The sequence below is a fragment of the Arachis stenosperma genome, chromosome 7 (assembly GCF_014773155.1).
Source record: "Arachis stenosperma cultivar V10309 chromosome 7, arast.V10309.gnm1.PFL2, whole genome shotgun sequence".
NCBI classification, from domain to species: Eukaryota; Viridiplantae; Streptophyta; class Magnoliopsida; order Fabales; family Fabaceae; genus Arachis; species Arachis stenosperma.
The window spans coordinates 25,432,918-25,450,698 of record NC_080383.1 but is presented as its reverse complement, the minus strand read 5'-3'; the positions used below and the strand labels follow the sequence as shown (position 1 = coordinate 25,450,698).

At 27.6% G+C, this 17,781-nt stretch overlaps 2 protein-coding genes across 5 annotated transcripts; both read right to left on the bottom strand.

The window, feature by feature from the left end:
- Positions 1 to 3,465: 3,465 nt before the first annotated feature.
- LOC130940632 (protein LURP-one-related 7) lies at positions 3,466 to 6,092 on the bottom strand. The gene is made up of 3 exons (XM_057868837.1): positions 5,623 to 6,092; positions 5,171 to 5,377; positions 3,466 to 3,913 (listed from the first exon to the last, which is right to left on the bottom strand). Exons 1-3 carry the CDS (start codon positions 5,854 to 5,856, stop codon positions 3,782 to 3,784), a joined length of 573 nt encoding a protein of 190 aa, XP_057724820.1. The 5' UTR covers positions 5,857 to 6,092; the 3' UTR covers positions 3,466 to 3,781.
- Positions 6,093 to 11,480: 5,388 nt separating this feature from the next.
- Positions 11,481 to 17,298, bottom strand: LOC130941429 (uncharacterized). 4 transcript variants are annotated; one of them, XM_057869926.1, is made up of 7 exons: positions 17,048 to 17,298; positions 16,399 to 16,554; positions 15,608 to 15,821; positions 13,804 to 14,109; positions 13,621 to 13,695; positions 12,383 to 13,054; positions 11,481 to 12,129 (listed from the first exon to the last, which is right to left on the bottom strand). In XM_057869926.1, the coding sequence occupies exons 2-7, from the start codon at positions 16,530 to 16,532 to the stop codon at positions 11,686 to 11,688; spliced, it is 1,845 nt and encodes a 614-aa protein (XP_057725909.1). In that variant the 5' UTR covers positions 16,533 to 16,554; positions 17,048 to 17,298; the 3' UTR covers positions 11,481 to 11,685. The 4 variants fall into 4 exon arrangements, with proteins under 4 accessions (XP_057725909.1, XP_057725911.1, XP_057725912.1 ...); XM_057869928.1 differs by having other exon boundaries at positions 15,608 to 15,782; XM_057869929.1 differs by lacking the exon at positions 17,048 to 17,298 and having other exon boundaries at positions 13,804 to 14,102; positions 16,399 to 16,548.
- Between the last annotated feature and the right edge of the window lie 483 nt (positions 17,299 to 17,781).

Genomic DNA, 17,781 nt, shown 5'->3' with positions numbered 1-17,781 from the left:
GAGACTGATCCTTCTACTTTTGCTGCAGTATAGGTTGGCTCCCAGCTCCATCTCGGCCGGCATCCAGCTCTCGGGACGATGAAAAAAACTTTGATAGACCAGAGGTAGATAGCTGAATTTTTAAAACTCCTTCGTTCATGTTTCTTTAATTTGATTTGCATAAAAAAGCATTTTTAATTTTTGAATTTATTTATCTTGTATTCTAATTTCTAAGAACACATATTAAGTTTACACATTAAAAAAGTTTTTATTGAAAGCATAAAAAATTTAAGTTTTTAATATATTTATTTTATATTTATTAAATGAAAATATTTAAAATTTTTTATTAATGGTAAGCTTATCACTGTTTTTAGGACACATATTAACTAAATCTTTAATATTTTTATCTTATATATTTTGGTTAATAGGTTTTAAAAGTGTTATAATTTATATGGTATATTTATAAGATACTTTTATTTATTTAACTTATTTTATTGAGCCAAATAATTATAATTACTTTATTATATCAATTATTTAATTTAACTGATTTAAATATATGTTATTTAAAAACTGATTGTTGTTGCACTTATATAAAATATTGTGATATAGTATTAGAAAAAAATATTAGGTGTTATCGGTACAATTTATAACTCTTACACTCATATATTAATTGAATGACAAGTTATTAATGAGTGTTTATAACAAAATTATTTTAGCGCATAAATTAATTGAAAGAGTATATCATTTTATTTTACTCTCAGGGCACCTAATAATAATAATTGTAATATTAGTTGATTTTTACTATCTTTATTTTACATTGAAATAATCTCTTATAAAATATATAATTTAAACCAAATTAATTATAAATGATTTTATTAAACCAAATTAATTATAATTTATCTAACATAAAAGTTACTTGATATGATAGATTAGGATAAATATCAAATTATTTAAATTAATTTTTTATATTCATATAACGATTTATAAGATAATTTATGTTATTCAATTGAGTCATTTATTTATTATCGTTTTGAGAAAAATATCAAGAATAAAACGCCAATAAGCTAAAGTAAATAGTGATCATATTTGTTTGATTTTTTCATAAATCTTGAGAAATCTTAATTTTTACTTACATATGAATGTGTTATTTTGATCAAAAATCAAATTTGTGCATCTACAAAATTTCTATAACTTCATGGCTCTCTTTAATGATTTTCTCTTTGACCCTCGTGTTCTTTTTTTTTTTTTGTTTCTCTACCACCCATCATATTTGTGACCTACTCATCATATCGGTATATAATTAATATAATTGATTAATTATAGTTATGGTGGTCAAACAAAATATTAAATAATTTGATATTTATTTAAATAAAATCAAATAAATAATTAATTATAACATTTTTAAAAATTATTAATTAAAATGTATAAGATAAAAAAATTAATGTAAATTAAAACAAAATCAATTCATTTATTCTAGTCAAATCAAATAATTAATGTAATTGATTAGTTATAATTAATGTTGTCAAATAAAATATTAAATAATTTAATATTTATCTCAATCAAATTAAATATATGATTAATTAATAAACACATTTAAATAAATCTAATAAAATAAATCAAAAAATACTTTTAAAAACATGCCATGTCAACTATACTATTAATTGAATAAATATGATTTTAGTAATATATAATATAATAGATTAATATATCATTGTAAGAGTTATAATTTGCACTAATAGCACCTAATAATTTTTTCTAATACTATATGACAACAGTTTATATGAGTGCAACAACAATTATTTTTTTATCACTTGAGTAAAAAATAAAAAATATTACATAGTTAAACTACCATATGGCATATAACTCATTTCACTGTCTTTTTAAATAATTAATTAAAAAAGATAAGTCTCAATTTTTTTGTGCCAAGTAAAATAGAATAAGATACATTAATCAAATAGGTATAAATATGAAGATTGTAAAATTTTATTAACAATCTTTTTGTACAAAGTTGTTATTTATAAGACTATATTAACGATTTAAATAAATTTAGTATCATAAAATTTATTTCAGTGTCTATTTTAATATGATTATTGATCTTCTATTCTTATAATTATTAACAATTCAAATAAAATAATATCCTAAAACTTATTTCATTATCTATTTTAAAGTAATTACGAACCTTCTACTTTCTTAATCATTTTCTAATTTTATTTATCATTTATCTTCAATCAATTATATTAATGTGCAAATAAATTAAATTAAGTATGATAATACTTGTACTAATCAACATAACTTTTTAAATTGGAATAATGTTTAGTTTAGTAATATTTTCTATAAAAAAAATATTATTAGACCAAAAACAAATATATTAGACCAAAAATTTTTTTACAGAGAATAAGTTATAAAATACAAAAATAGATAAAATAAAAAATAAATGAATGAAATTGTGTTTTTTTAATAAATTGAACAAATATTTATGACCATATAATTGATGATGGCATATAACTATTAGACAATAAATTATAAAAAAATATTAATAGAAATATAGATTTGATATTAAAATAAAATAAGAAATATAAACAATGAATAAAAATCTAAAATTTAAAATAAAAATATTTAAGATCGAGGAAGAAAATGGAAACAAACTTTTTGGTAAACGAGTTAAACATTAACGTGAGAATCAGATAACATATATTTAAATTAAATAATTGATATAATAAATTAATTATAATTATTTGGCTCAATAAAATAAATTAAATAAATAAAAATATCTTATAAATATACCATATAAAAATTATAATACTTTTAAGACCTATTAATCAAAATACATAAGATGAAAAAGTTAATATAAATTAACAAAATCAATTTATTTATTCCAGTTAAAGCAAATAATTAATATAATTGATTAGTTATAGTTATTGTGCTCAAATAAAATATTAACTAATTTGATATTTATCTCAATCAAATCAAATAAATGATTAATTATAACACTTTTAAAAATTATTAATCAAAATACTTAAGACAAAAAATTAATATAAATTAAAACAAAATCAATCAATTTATTCTAGTTAAATCAAATAATTAATGTAATTGATTAGTTATAGTTAATGTAATCAAATAAAATAAATAAAAAATTAATTAACGCATTTAACTGAATCAAATAAAATAAATAAAAAACACCTTAAAAATCTGCCATGTCAGCTATTTTATTAATTGAAGAAATTTCATTTTAATATTTTTTAGTTACCCACGAACCATGATATTTTCTATCTCAATAGGACAAGGACTAATCCGTCACGGATCTAAGTTCCATTTAATAGTCTAACGCTGACCAATAAATTACTTTATGCACGAGACAGGATTCGAACTTCTGACACTTGCTTAAGCAAATGAGTGAGCTGATCACTCGACCAACTCAAGTTGGTTAATTTCATTTTTATAATAGATAATAGATAGATAATAGATGTATAAATCAAACACAAAATTAGGTGTACAACATTATTCACTGTCCATAATTATCCAGTGTCTTGTCTCGTAAGCATATTAGTGGTTTAGCAATTAAAATTTGTGGTCTAATAATAATAATTTGAGAATATGTGGGGTTAGAATCTAATACAAGCTGAAATAAAATCAGATTAGTTTACAGCTTGCTCCATATAACTTGTAAGGAAGCATGTTTGAATTCCTGCCTATGGAGAAAGAATTAACATGTATGTCAATTCAAAACTTCTTTTCTTCCGGCTTAAGTTACAGATTCAGATAGCCCTGAGAATAAACTGCAATTGCCTACTTATTAATGATGTTATTTTCGTCCATTCAAAAATATTACAAACAAAGCAACAATAACAGCACGGTCAGTAGTTCCTGGAAATATCGTTATGCGGAATTTACCCCTACTTGCATATATTTGGTGAAGCTTGTACATCAGGCTAGTCTGCAAGAAAAAAAGAGGGAAAAAATTCTATTTATAAAAAAAGTACAAGTCAAATCAGTCTTTGGAATGCACATTGCAGAGAGAACATATATTATCTGAAATTTTGAAAATGATACTTAGACTCATTCTTTTTTGGATACTGAGTTGACTTGCTCTCCTTCACTATCAGATCGGGTGGGACATGTTGAGTCTTATACCCGGTCTAATGGAGAAGAAGAATAAGTCGGTTCATTATCCAACAAAGAGCAAACGCAAATAACATAATACACATAATACAGCCTTCCAAATTGTTTCAGATCCTATTCATGCTTCAGATTCATATAATGTACTAATCATAGACCTTGATGAATGAGATTTAAAGAGAAACATAACATATCACTCCTACTTCACAATAACATGCTACTTGTCATCCAAATGAACTCTTCTGCATCACTTCCTTGTTTTAATTCTTCTAAGGGCGTAATTTATATTAAAATATCACGTGAGATTTGGATTATTGGATACACATATACAAAAGTTTACTAATTCCAACCTATAAACCAAATCAAAGTTTCAAGGTGCCTACTTTAATCTGTTTTCACTCGAAAGGAACTCCTAGGGAAATGGCAGGGTGATAGGCACCAAGCTGGGATTGAACTCTGAATCCAAAGCCAAGAATATTCTAACATGGACTAAAAAAGGTAACATTTGAGCTATAATTTATTGGCTAGTCTAAATCCAAACCGGATTCGGATCTTTTAAAGTGAACACCTTTGTAGAGTGAAAAGGTAAGGTTAATCGCCCCTTAAGCAGCTACCCCTTAAATTATTGATCCAAGGGTGGTTAACAACTTACTTTCTCACTTTAAGGAAACTCTCACTTTAGACGATCTAAAACCATACTTGAGTAGCCGCTTAAGGAGTAATATCAGGAGAAATATAAGACCAGCAATCCAGCAGCATATAAGCCAGAAGAGCAGGAAAGAAGGTAAAGGTTCACTAGCAACAGGAAAAGAAAATAAGTCTTCAGAGCCTTAATAACCAGAACACCTAAACATTAGTCATTGGTAAATATTCATTATCATGGAGGATTTAAAGAAATCAACAGCATCAAGCTCCTACTTATTCTAATGTAATAATGTTGGAAAAAGATGACCAAATTCAAACTGAAATTAAGAAGAACCAACTACAAAAGTGATGGGTCCTGTTTAACTATGATCCATTTTGAACGCATGTTTGGCATTATTCAGAGCTTCAATAATGAATGCTAGTGGATTACCTGAGCAACAATTTCAGTGTCTTTATAAATGCCACATGATCGCATACAAGGAGAACCCCTCATTATCAAATCACAGGCTTCGCCATTGTTGCCGCCATAAAACACTTGTAACTCAACTATATTCAACTTCTTAACTGTCCTCTGCACCCTCAACACCATATCCGTTTCCACGTTGCTTTCTCCCTTATAACATTTCCAACTCCCCTTCTATCAAAAACCAAAAATTCAAAGATATCAGCTAAAAGTCTAAAACCAAAACCATGTCATCGAAATCTAGACCGAAATTCAATCTTTAATCGCCACACCAGCAAAATAACTAACTTTTGAATAATTATTTAAAAAAGTAAATCTAATTTCCGTGAATAAAAAATAAATTAGGAAATCATAATAATCAAACTATGACTATGCAAAACGAAATTAAGATGCGCTTAAAGAGAGAAAGAGAGAGAGACTTGATAGCGGTGTATGGAGAAGATGACGTTGCCGGAAGCATCGAGCAAGAGTTTCTTGTCCTTGGGAGAAGAATTGTGGCGGTTGACCTTGTAGACTATGTTACCGGATTCGTCGGCGAACGCCAGGGTGCCACGTGGCATTCCATGGTGCTCTTTGGAACCGAAGAGATCTATTGGAATTTGCATACTACCGGACCCTGGATACGCGGCGGACTCCGATGATTCCACGTCCATGATCTTGTGAAATTCTTTCTTTCTCTCTTTTTAATTGCAGCTCAAATCCTCAAGCTCCAAACACCAATTTTTGGTCCGAGTTAAATAAATAAATTATTCTTTTCTTTCAGTATAGGAGAAAAGAAAAGAAGGTAGGAACAGGGTTACAGGGAGTGAATGGAACAAGGGGCTGCACTCTGTTGAAGCTGCAGTTTGCAATGCGTGTCTTTTTAGTTCTTTCTCCTCTTTTGGGAATTTAAGTGGGGCCAAATATTTATTGTTTGTTTCATGAATCATGATTACTCCCTCAGTCCAAATAAGTGTCTAGGACTCCAGATTATGTAAATTGCAAATGATTGAAACTTTTTTTTAATTTTTTATAAATTAAATGGATAAAACAAAATTATTTTGATTAACTTCCTTCTTTCTTTGAATTTGTTCTTTCTCTCTCTTGGCACTATTTTTTTTTTTTTTGGGTGACTTCTCTTGGCACTATTTATGAATAAAGTACACTTTTTCTTCCATTTGCGACTTTTTTTTTTTAATACTCTTAAATTTTAGTTATATTTAATTGTGTTCTTAAAATTTTTAATTTGTGTTAAAATTATCTTTGAATAGTAATTCTACAAAAAAATATTAAAAATAAAATTAAAAATTTTTAATAATAATTTTAATATAAATAAAAAATATTAATAACAAAAATGAATTAATTAAAAATGTTAATGACAAAATTAAATTAAATTAAACGTTAGAATTATTTTTAAAAAATATCACAACAAATATCAGAGATAAAAAAATATAATTTACCCTTTAAATATTAATTAATGTTGTTTACTTCTTTTTTCTCAATAAAACTTATTCACACGTTAAAACTAAATAAACTTAGAATAAATACTATTTAAGGCGAAAAATAGCATTACTATTTCTTGTGGAATTATTGTTTGTAATATTTTGGTTGAAATACTTTAGCTGATATACTGGATATTAGAACCTTTTTGGGTAATAGATAGTGATGTTTACAAAATTAGAATTGCTCCATTTGCATAGTTTATACTATTATAGAATTATGCATGGTTATGGATTTAAGTTCGGGGGGTAAATACAAAATAAAATTGCACGATTATATTATATGAAAGTCTATTTTATTTTGATGATTTAGTTTTTGTTACTGGATTATTGTTTTAACCAGAATCAAATACATCATTTAACAATATGGATTTTTCATTAATGTATTTTAATCGGAAGATTTATATATTTACAAAGATACTAATGTAAGATTAGCTCTTTAAAGCACAGTAACATTTTTTTCTTTTTTGTGAAAAAGAATACCGTTGTTATTATTATTATTATTATTATTATTATTATTATTATTATTATTATTATTATTAAAAATAGAGGTGGAAATCTGAATTATGAGATCAGTATAGATTTTATGGTATAATAATAATAATAATAATAATAATAATAATAATAATAATAATAATAATAATAATAATAATAATAATTTTTGTTGTAAAATAAATAAAAGATATAAAATAAAGATGTATAAATAGAAGACTCTAGTATTAAAATAATTAGCTCAATAATATTTATATATATATAATAATATTATATGTTGTATTGTGTATATATATACAAAGATAGAAAGAAGTATTAAAAATAAAAAGAGAGAGAATTGTATATGTTTATTGTTACTATCTCAATATAATAAAGATGATTAATATTGTTATTAATATTATATGTAAAGAGTAATAGAAAAGAGAATTTAGAATACTAATAAAATAAAAGAAAAGAAGGAATTGTAGTAGAAATATAAAGAGAAGAGTATTTGATTGCAACATAAAGAGAGAATTGATCTTTATTTTGTATTATTGTGTGTTATACGTAAAGGCTATGAAGCCTTATTTATAGTAGTACAAAATCAACCTTCATTAAAGGTTGGTCTTCAAATTTCTTCCTTGAAAATAAATCTCTTTGCATGGGAAAGATTATTAGCCGCCCAATTAATAAATGGGCATTCATTTCATGTTTATCCCAACAATTTTGATAGGGGATAACAATTTTCTTTACTAAGTTATCGCCAAAATTGTTGTTGAGATTTACGGGAATAGATCCTCTCCAGTGAATAAAAAATTGGATGGTGTGCAGTGTTTAATCTAACCATTCACCACACTCTCTCTTATTTATTTCTGGTCCCACTATTAAAATCAAAAATGAGAGATTGCATTGTATTTTGTCAAGTGTTGAAAAAACTAGAGAGGATCCATTTCCGAGACTTACAACCTTCCTTTAGGAAATCATTGGCCCTCCTCGGGGCTTCATCGTTCCCAATTATATTAAGTAATTATATTTTTATTTAATTAATAATTTATATTAATTATTTAAATAATAATTAATTAAATAATTAAATTATAATTAATTTATTAATAATTATAATAATTAATTAGATTAAATAATTAAATTTTTATTTAATTAATAATTTATATTAATTATATATATATTATAATTAATATTAAATATTATTTATAGTATCATATTAAATTATAATTAATTAAATTTACTTAAATCAAAAAATAAATTTAATTTTTATATTTCTCCAAAAAAATATCCAATTTCAAAATATACAGCAGCATAGACAATTGAAAGAGGACTTGATTGAATACATATGGCAATTTCACAATGTTTGTCGTCAACTATAGAGCTTAATTATATTTTTCTTTGTATTAATTAATTTTACAAATTAGTGTAATCCCGAATTATATATTGTGTATTATTGTTATATATGAATTTATTTAATATTAATATCTTTTAACTATGAATTATTTTTAAATTTATAAATTTGAATTATATTATTGAAAAAAATTAATTACATTTATTTTAAGTATTTTAATTAATTAATTAAGTGGGACCACAACAGGGATTAAAGTTAATTCCTCCTAATGGAGAAGAGAGATGCTTTGAGTTCCTATTTACTGTTTATGACGCAAAAACTGATGTGGAGTTATTTTTATGACAGGTGGGCCATAAATAGGAACTGGGATGAGTTCCCTACTGGAGATAGTATTACGAGCATCTCCAACGCACCAATTTTTCAAAGTTTCACTTCTTCTTTCTTTGACACAATAGAGTCCCAACTATTGGAGAGAAAGAAAATAGCGTCCCTGCTCATGGATCGAGGAAGAAGAGTCCCTGTTCAGAGGGACTTGTAATTTGCAAAGGATAACTTGCCATGTGGCAAGTAATCTTTAAAAAAAATAATTATATTAAATTATAATTAATTAAATAATTATATTAAATAATTAAATAATAATTAATTAATTACTAATTATAATAAGTTATTATAATTAGTAATTAATTAATTATTATTTAATTATTTAATTATTTAATTATTTAAATAATTATATTAAATTATAATTAATATTATTTAAATAATTATATTTTTATTTAATTAATAATTTATATCAGTTATTTAAATTATAATTAATATAAATAATTATAAAAAATTAATATTAAATATTATTTATATTTTTATATTAAATTATAATTAATTAAATTTATTTATATAAAAAAATATATTTAATTTATACACATTACAAAATAATTTTTGGTTGGATTATTTATTTTTATTTATAAAATTTAAAATGCTAACTACATTACAAATAATTTTTTTTTGAATTTTAATATTTTTAATAGTGAATTATTTTTAAATTTATAAATTTAAATTACATTATTGAAAAAAATTAATTACATTAATTTCAAGTATTTTAATTAATTAATTAAGTGGGACCACAACAAGGACTAAAGTTAGTTCCTCTTAATGGAGAAGAGAGAGATGTTTTGAGTTCCTATTTACTGTTTATGACGTAAAAGCTGATGTGGAGTTATTTTTTATGACAGGTGGACCATAAACAGAAACTAGGATGAGTTCCCTACTGGAGATGGTGGGAGTAAAAATTGAAGCCCAATTACTGTATGTCAGAAGGAAAGAAGGCTTATGCGTTGGAGTGGGAAGGAAGAGAGTTCCCACACAAATTCCAAGGAGGGGGAGTCCCTCTGAACAGGGACTCCTGTGAAACAAGCAACACTTGCCAAATGGCAAGTTAGTTAGAAAATAAATAATTATATATAATGTTAATTAACTAAATAGATATATTAAATAATTAAATAATAATTAATTTAATAATAATTATAATAATTAATTATATTAAGTAATTATATTTTTATTTAATTAATAATTTATATTAATTATTTAAATAATAATTAATTAAATAATTAAATTATAATTATTTTATTAATAATTATAATAATTAATTAGATTAAATAATTAAATTTTTATTTAATTAATAATTTATATTAATTATATATATCATAATTAATATTAAATATTATTTATAGTATCATATTAAATTATAATTAATTAAATTTACTTAAATCAAAAAATAAATTTAATTTTTATATTTCTCCAAAAAAATATCCAATTTCAAAATATACAGCAGCATAGACAATTGAAAGAGGACTTGATTGAATACATATGGCAATTTCACAATGTTTGTCGTCAACTATAGAGCTTAATTATGTTTTTCTTTGTATTAATTAATTTTACAAATTAGTGTAATCCCGAATTATATATTGTGTATTATTGTTATATATGAATTTATTTAATATTAATATCTTTTAACTATGAATTATTTTTAAATTTATAAATTTGAATTATATTATTGAAAAAAATTAATTACATTTATTTTAAGTATTTTAATTAATTAATTAAGTGGGACCACAACAGGAATTAAAGTTAGTTCCTCCTAATGGAGAAGAGAGAGATGCTTTGAGTTCCTATTTACTGTTTATGACGCAAAAACTGATATGGAGTTACTTTTTATGATAAGTGGGCTATAAATAGGAACTAAGATGAGTTCCCTACTGGAGATAGTCTTAACGCTGGAGATGCCATAGCCCAGAAGGACCGTTATGACTCACGACAAGCAAGTACAAAACAAAAGCAAACCCTTTGTTTCTCTTAACAAGGACAAAATAATCCTTCAAAATTTAAAAGTTACATCAGAAAAATTCATCCCGTAGCTTAAAAAAAAAAGAGACATGCAGAAGGATTATTTTAAGGATAGTGCTAGAGGCCTTTGACCTTTCGGATCTAGAACTCTAATACCATGTCATGAACCCACTCATCCCAAAAACATAACTTGACAAGACAATGTAACACTAATGGTCATATTTCTAATACTTCCTAATTTCTAATACTTCCTAAACCTCCATTGTACATATTGTACATTTAGACCATTGGCTTCCTATACTTTCTCTTATTTTAATTATGTAAACGAGATAAGTCAAATTATGTAAATTGGTAAATACGCTACAAATTACATATTTTAATAAATATATTAATTAAATTATTTATTTGAAAAAAAATCCGATTATCATTTGCTTGAATAACAAATGTCGAATACATCAATTTCAGATTATGAGGGACAATATGTTGCTGTATGCTTTTTGTTTTCGCAGAAATAAATTTGGGAATTACTTGGAAGAAAGAAAATAAAAATCAGTGTTAATACTATAAAACCATATCATAACATTCTTCAATACCATACCATCTGATCATAAGATGCGTCGAAATAATCACCAAAATATAATCTGCCTGCCAAACCTTTAAACGTTGCCGAATAGTTTGCTGCGGAAATTGGAAACCAAAAACAAAAGTACAAGCAGATTTATGATAGGACAATAGAAACTTTACACTCATTCAAAATGGCACTTTTGCTCGTCCTCAGGGAAAGAAGTAAAGCACACAAAAGTACACTATGCAACTGCGGAGAGAAAGAGAGAGCTTTTTCCTTAACAACAGACAGCATTTTTTTCAAACGAAAAAGACAACCTTGGCTTATCATCCGAACCAAAGTTGAACTTTATATCATCAGCGTCATCATGAACAACTGAGTTGCTTGTAGATGGGAAGGAAAACACCACTGCCGGATCGGATGAACTTTTTGAACCAAAACTATATGATGTTTCAGTGGAGATTTCTTTTGATTGATTCTGGTCCTCGCTAGCGAACGGCATGATGGTTGGTGTTGGTGGCTCCGATGACACAGAAGATGATGTTGTAACAGGGAAGGTAAATCCTGTGCCATTATCAGACAACCACCTTGAGTCACGCACAGGCCTCTTGATGGTAATTGGAGGTAAAACTGGTTTACTGGATGTAGAGTTAGAGAGAGGCTTCTTTTCTTGATTTACTATGAAAGGGAAACTGCCACCGGGATGAGTCTTCGAAGTGTCCTGCATTGGCAGATCTTTCAGAAACTCTTGGCTCTAGAAATAATGATGTCCCAAATCAAAACTTTAACAGGTTTCAGATATCAATAGATTGACTACTAAATGCTTAAGTGCATCTCATGCAATCATTTTTCTTTTCCAATCGGAAACTAATTGCAACAAATATAAAAGAATTGTAAGTTGTATCTAATATTTGAAAAGGCTAAATAAGAAAAATATATGTAAAAAGCTTTTATATCCATCAAATAATTTGTACCTCTTCAGCAGACTTCTTTAAAATATTCTGAGAACCACCATAATTTTGCATAGTCCTTGCGTCAATACCAAATGTGGGGATGCTGCTGCGAACATTCATGTTAGATGCCAAATTTCCTTCTTTACTGACATCAATGGGTTTACCAGAACTCTCCATTGGTAAAATATCAACATTGCTGTTCCCTTGACCTTCATTTCTAGGTGTAGATTCCTTTGCATCAAGCCCACCAAATTTGAAATGACCAACACCTTTTAACTGTAGTGAGTCATTATTTTCTTTTGATAAGGTAGTATTAATATCTACAGAGGATTCAGGACTCTTCCATTTAGTTGCCAGATTCAGCTCAGCAGATTTTTCTTTGGGAGTGGGTATGTTTCTATCAATATGATCCAATATCTTTTTAGCCATCAAATTGGTATGCATGTGCACTGATGGAACATCCACCTCAAAGCGCACCCGCTTCTGAGTGCTTATCCCATCAGGATAAGAAGCCTTTGTAACAGGAGTAGTGAAAATGTCATTAATGACGGGACTTTCTCTCTTTGGAAGGCCATGAAGAGATGAATAAGGCAATGTTCTTGATGAAGACTGTGAACCAACCTTGCCACCAATTCGACGTATAGGTCCAACAGATCCATATCTGCTTTCTGATGCATCAACTTTAGATTTATCCTATATATATATTTATTTAAGTTACCAACAGACCAAAAATCAAATTAAAAAAAAAAACAAAAAGAAAGAAAACTAACAATAAGCAATAAGCCAATAAAAACATATTAAGGAAAAATAAGGCCTCTATGGAACACATTTGGTAGTAATAGTATGTTCAGAAAATATGCTAAAATCTGATTTCACAAACAAAAAAGGTTTCCTCTGAAGCCTTTTACCACTTAAATTTAAGCCTATATATAAAGGGAATTGGGAGAGGTTTGACGTAAGGCTTTTTTCCTAAAATACCCCACAACATATATATACATATATAAAATATCCAAAGCCTATTTCTTGCTATTTCTAATACTTGAACCCAAAATTTCTTGGTTAGAGTGTAAACTACTTAGTACTTACCATCTTAACTTAAAAAGTTAATTAAAACTTTAAAAAAATCAACTATGACAACAAAAAAAAGTACTTACAACACGCCAATTTCAAATTTCAATATTTACAAATTCTTTAAAAATATACATATTATTTATGTAAATCGAACACAATCACATAAGGATCTGAAAAAGGAAGCATACCTGCCTATACAATGACTGTGATTGACTGAGGGGCGTTGATAAAATGTTGCCATAATTGCCTTCTATATGATTCAACTGGTGAAAAAGAAAGGAAGAAATGTTGTAATAAGATTGGAAACACAAGAAAATAAAATACAAAAAACTACTAAAGAAAAATATATAAACTACTAAAGCAAGATATACCCTGGACTTAGATTTTGATAATAAAGTTCTAGAATAAGGAGTCCGGGGGAAGTTGTGTAGTCCATATCTGCTTCTTTGACTTTGTGGTGTTGCATAAGCATCATGTGCTACTACACCAGGCCAACATGTTGATGTCTTTGCAAACGGTAATGGATCATAAAGTTTGATTGCAGATTCCTCACCACGTGATACTCTTCTTTCAACAGTTTGTATTATGCTCTTAGAACTGGGGCCTGCTTCAGTTGCACGTGAATCCATATATGCCTTAGCAATCTCAACAGGTGAGGCACCAAATTTATCTGGAACCTGGAGAGTTATTAATTTGATTGCCATATATACAAATAAATCGGATACAGAAAAGGATAACATGTTCTATGTAACTATGTTAGATGCATATACAACTTGTAGTTACTATCAAACTAATCTATTCCACCACCCTAACATGGCAAACAAAAAAACTGATCTCAATTTTTCATTCTTGCCACAATCTAAGCTAAAAAAGAATGGGGTGATTAAAGGGAGGGTAAGTAATTTTAGAGAATAAAAAAATTATTTATGGTAATCATGTTTGGGAATTTAACTCAAAGGAATTGTAAACATTCAAGGAATTTTGATAAAGAATTTCAATTAGCTAAAACAGGGGATTTCAATTTCCACTTATAATGTGGGAATAAGGGTGTGTTTGATTTGTGTTTTTATTTTCTATTTTCATTTTAGTATTTTCTGGTTTTAGAATTTTGTGAAGAAAAAAGAGAAAACAGGAAATGAAGACAGAATAAAATTTTACTGTTTTCACCATCTTTTCTTTTTCTTTTACAAAATCTTGATTCTTGAAAACAGAAAATATTCAAAATGAAAATGCAAACCAAACACACTGTTAGTTTCTCCTCCTCTCTGTCTCAATTAAAATTAATAAAAAGGAAACTCAATTATATTAAATAAGGGAAAAACAAACTAATGGAAGTAATTTAAATACCTTACCCTTACAAAGGATTTTTATTAATGCAGGTAACATTTATTCCATCCAAATGAAGAATTTTTGTAATTGATGCACTTGAATTTCCATGCATTTGAAATTGCATGAAGTCATGAACTCTAAGAATATTATATCCAAATAAAACCTAAACAGATGAAACATACATATCCATACCATTACACTGGTTTTAAAAACTGATAGATAAATGATGTGATTGGGAGGGGTACAAGATTAAATTATTTTAGTAATTGCTTATTTGTATAACCGTTTCTTCATATAATCAAAGAATCCATGTATATCTGGAACTCTGGATACTACCACTGAAAAGTGGTTTCAGGAAAATTTGTTTTGTTTGAATTGTATTAAAACAAAAAAAGTTGCTTCTGTATGCCAAAATAAAAAGGTCTGGAATTTCGTTTATATCATGATATTTGATGTGTGGTCTATTTGGTAAGAACAAAACAATTATAAAATAATCAGCTTCTGTCAAAAAAGCTCCAATAAGTTGCTTATAATTATGAGCTGCTATTCGGATTCAGATTGTAAGCTTTTGATTATAATTTATATTCAATTTTAACCCAAACATTGATTTTTCCAGAAATCCAGGTCAACTTTCCTTTAAAACAAAGTTGATTGCGCCTTTCCCAAGCATGCTCAAACATTCTTATGTTAATAGCTTGTGATTATACTATTAAGTATACTAAACACTAAAGTCTAGGGACACACATAGGCATAACAAATATTGCATAACATAATATATAAGCAAAGGGATCAATCATAAACTAGTGTTGAATGTGAACAGCTTAAACGACAAATTGCAATACTTACATTTGACAGACCAAGAGGTGTTGGGCTTTCCCATATGGCTCCTTTTGACTCTTCATGTCTTCGTGCATCGGAAACCTTTAGAAACCGTTGGGCAATTGAAAATTCTTCATCGTGTTTTTGAGAAGTCAAATTAGCGTTCTGCTTTCCTTGTTCAACATTAGGAGGGTCCACTAGCCTGGAATTTAATAACTCCACTAAGCGGTTGAATTCATCTCTACAAGAGTGGATAAAAAGATTTTTGCACAAGACATGTCGTGAGATAAGATACAACAAAGGCTTTCAGGGTATCTTTGGAAGGAAGTGGAATGGAGAATAAAGTGAAAATTTATCATGTAGTCTTCCAATGCTGCAAAGATACCCGAAAGAAGCAGTAAATGCTATTGTTAACATGTTCTATGATGAGTGAGCACATGATGGAGGTAAGCTGAACCATCTGTTAAACTTACTTGTGGCTTGGCTCATTTATCTATAGCTTATACATTGTTCATAACTAGCTAATGCCATTATTCATATTAATGGCTACGTCAAATACTTGTGAGAAGAAGTTTCATAGCCCTACCCCAATTTAACAAAACAAGAACATAGTAGAAAAATCTGAAATAGTAAGATCTGCTTCCTCAAATACCTAAATTGAGGGTTAATTTCCATCAAAATTTTAAACTGAGAAATAACAGGCCTTTTAAATAAGATGATGACTACTTTGATCTAACACATGAACTTCCATAACAGAGTTATGAAATGAGCCCTTCAAACAAGCAAGAAATAAAATCCGGCAATATGAATTATTGTACCTAGAGAATTTGCTCCTTTTCACCAGTTGCTCAATATCAGAAAGCCCATTTTGCTCAGCACTTTCCTTCTGCGTCTGCCGAGATACGTCAGTACTTCTTTTCAGATTAAAACCGGAGTCACTAGTATCTGTCATTTTAGTTGTGTTGGCTCTGTAGCTGCAAAAGAATAAGCACAATAGGCAGGCAAAAAGAATCAAATTCAGCAATCTCCAACCAACTTTCAATTGGATACAGTTAATGTTAGTTGAGTTAGTGATAAGAACGGCATCGAAATACTTAGGCGAATGCGTATTGTTCTAGAAATAAAAATATTATGTGGCATCAAAGTGAAACTTAAAAAAAAAAATTGAATTGAATATAACCTATGCATCAATGTTTAGGAAAAATCTTCCTTTTTTTTCCTGAGCATAAAAGTGAATAAAATCCGAGAAAATAAATATTATTTGCAATCGCGAATTGCAAAAGCATCCACAATGCTTCAAAAGTAAACCGATCAACAAAAGCAGATTCTTCAGAGCATTCATCGAAGCTGATTCTAAAACATTTAACAAATGAATAACAAACAAGACCAATTTCAGAACAAAATTGAAGTATAAAAGTATAAAACTCTTTCAAAACGAACAAACAGAAAATGCAATAGTATCATTACCGACACCAAGAGGGAGAAAGAATGTTGGCCTTCGATGATCGTGCGGCTGCGGCGGTGAACGATCGTGAAAGATAGGACCACCGCTTGCGTGGTGGTCCGTCGGACTCACCGGCGGAGGTTCGGAGCTTTCCGATCCGGCCGCGTGCACTGGGCTGAGGCTGTTCAACGATTCCTGATTTTCTAGGGTAACGGTGACAATGTTAGTGATTTCTCATTTTTAGGCTCAACACACCAACACAGGTAGTAAACTCTCCTTTTTTGTTTTTATTATTCTTTTCATAAGTTTTAGTTTTTGGTCAGATTTCAATATTTCATGGAATAAGGCCCTTTTTTTTTCTTCATTTTTTCCCTTAAGGTGATATATATAAAAATACGAACACACAAAATCAGTGATTAAATAAATATATATTTATGTTTATATTTTTATTTACATATTTCTCAACAAATTATCACCTACAATTCTACAAAAATATTAAATATATTATTGTAAAACAATTAAATCCGCTACAATTGAATAATCAATTTTTTATATAAGGTGAAAATTCAAGTGCAGTTGACTTTATGTGAAGTTGATAATTGAAAACGGTTAGATAATTTGACCGATTTGATTAAATTTTTATCTAATAGTTCTCAACTATCAAATTCACGTGAAGTCGGCATAATATGACCAAATCTTTTTTGTAAATATTACATATTGTGTGTGTATGTGAAAGAATAATTCACACAATCATATT

Coding starts and splice junctions, on each gene's coding strand:
- LOC130940632 (XM_057868837.1), bottom strand. CDS start 5,856: ATGGACGTGGAATCATCGGAGTCCGCCGCGTATCCAGGGTCCGGTAGT. Junction 5,378..5,622: donor TCTCCATACACCGCTATCAA/GTCTCTCTCTCT, acceptor GGTTTTTGATAG/AAGGGGAGTTGGAAATGTTA. Junction 3,914..5,170: donor ACACTGAAATTGTTGCTCAG/GTAATCCACTAG, acceptor TTTTTCTTGCAG/ACTAGCCTGATGTACAAGCT.
- LOC130941429 (XM_057869926.1), bottom strand. CDS start 16,532: ATGACAGATACTAGTGACTCCGGTTTTAATCTGAAAAGAAGTACTGAC. Junction 15,822..16,398: donor AAAAGGAGCAAATTCTCTAG/GTACAATAATTC, acceptor CCACTCTTGTAG/AGATGAATTCAACCGCTTAG. Junction 12,130..12,382: donor TAAAGAAGTCTGCTGAAGAG/GTACAAATTATT, acceptor CTGCCAATGCAG/GACACTTCGAAGACTCATCC.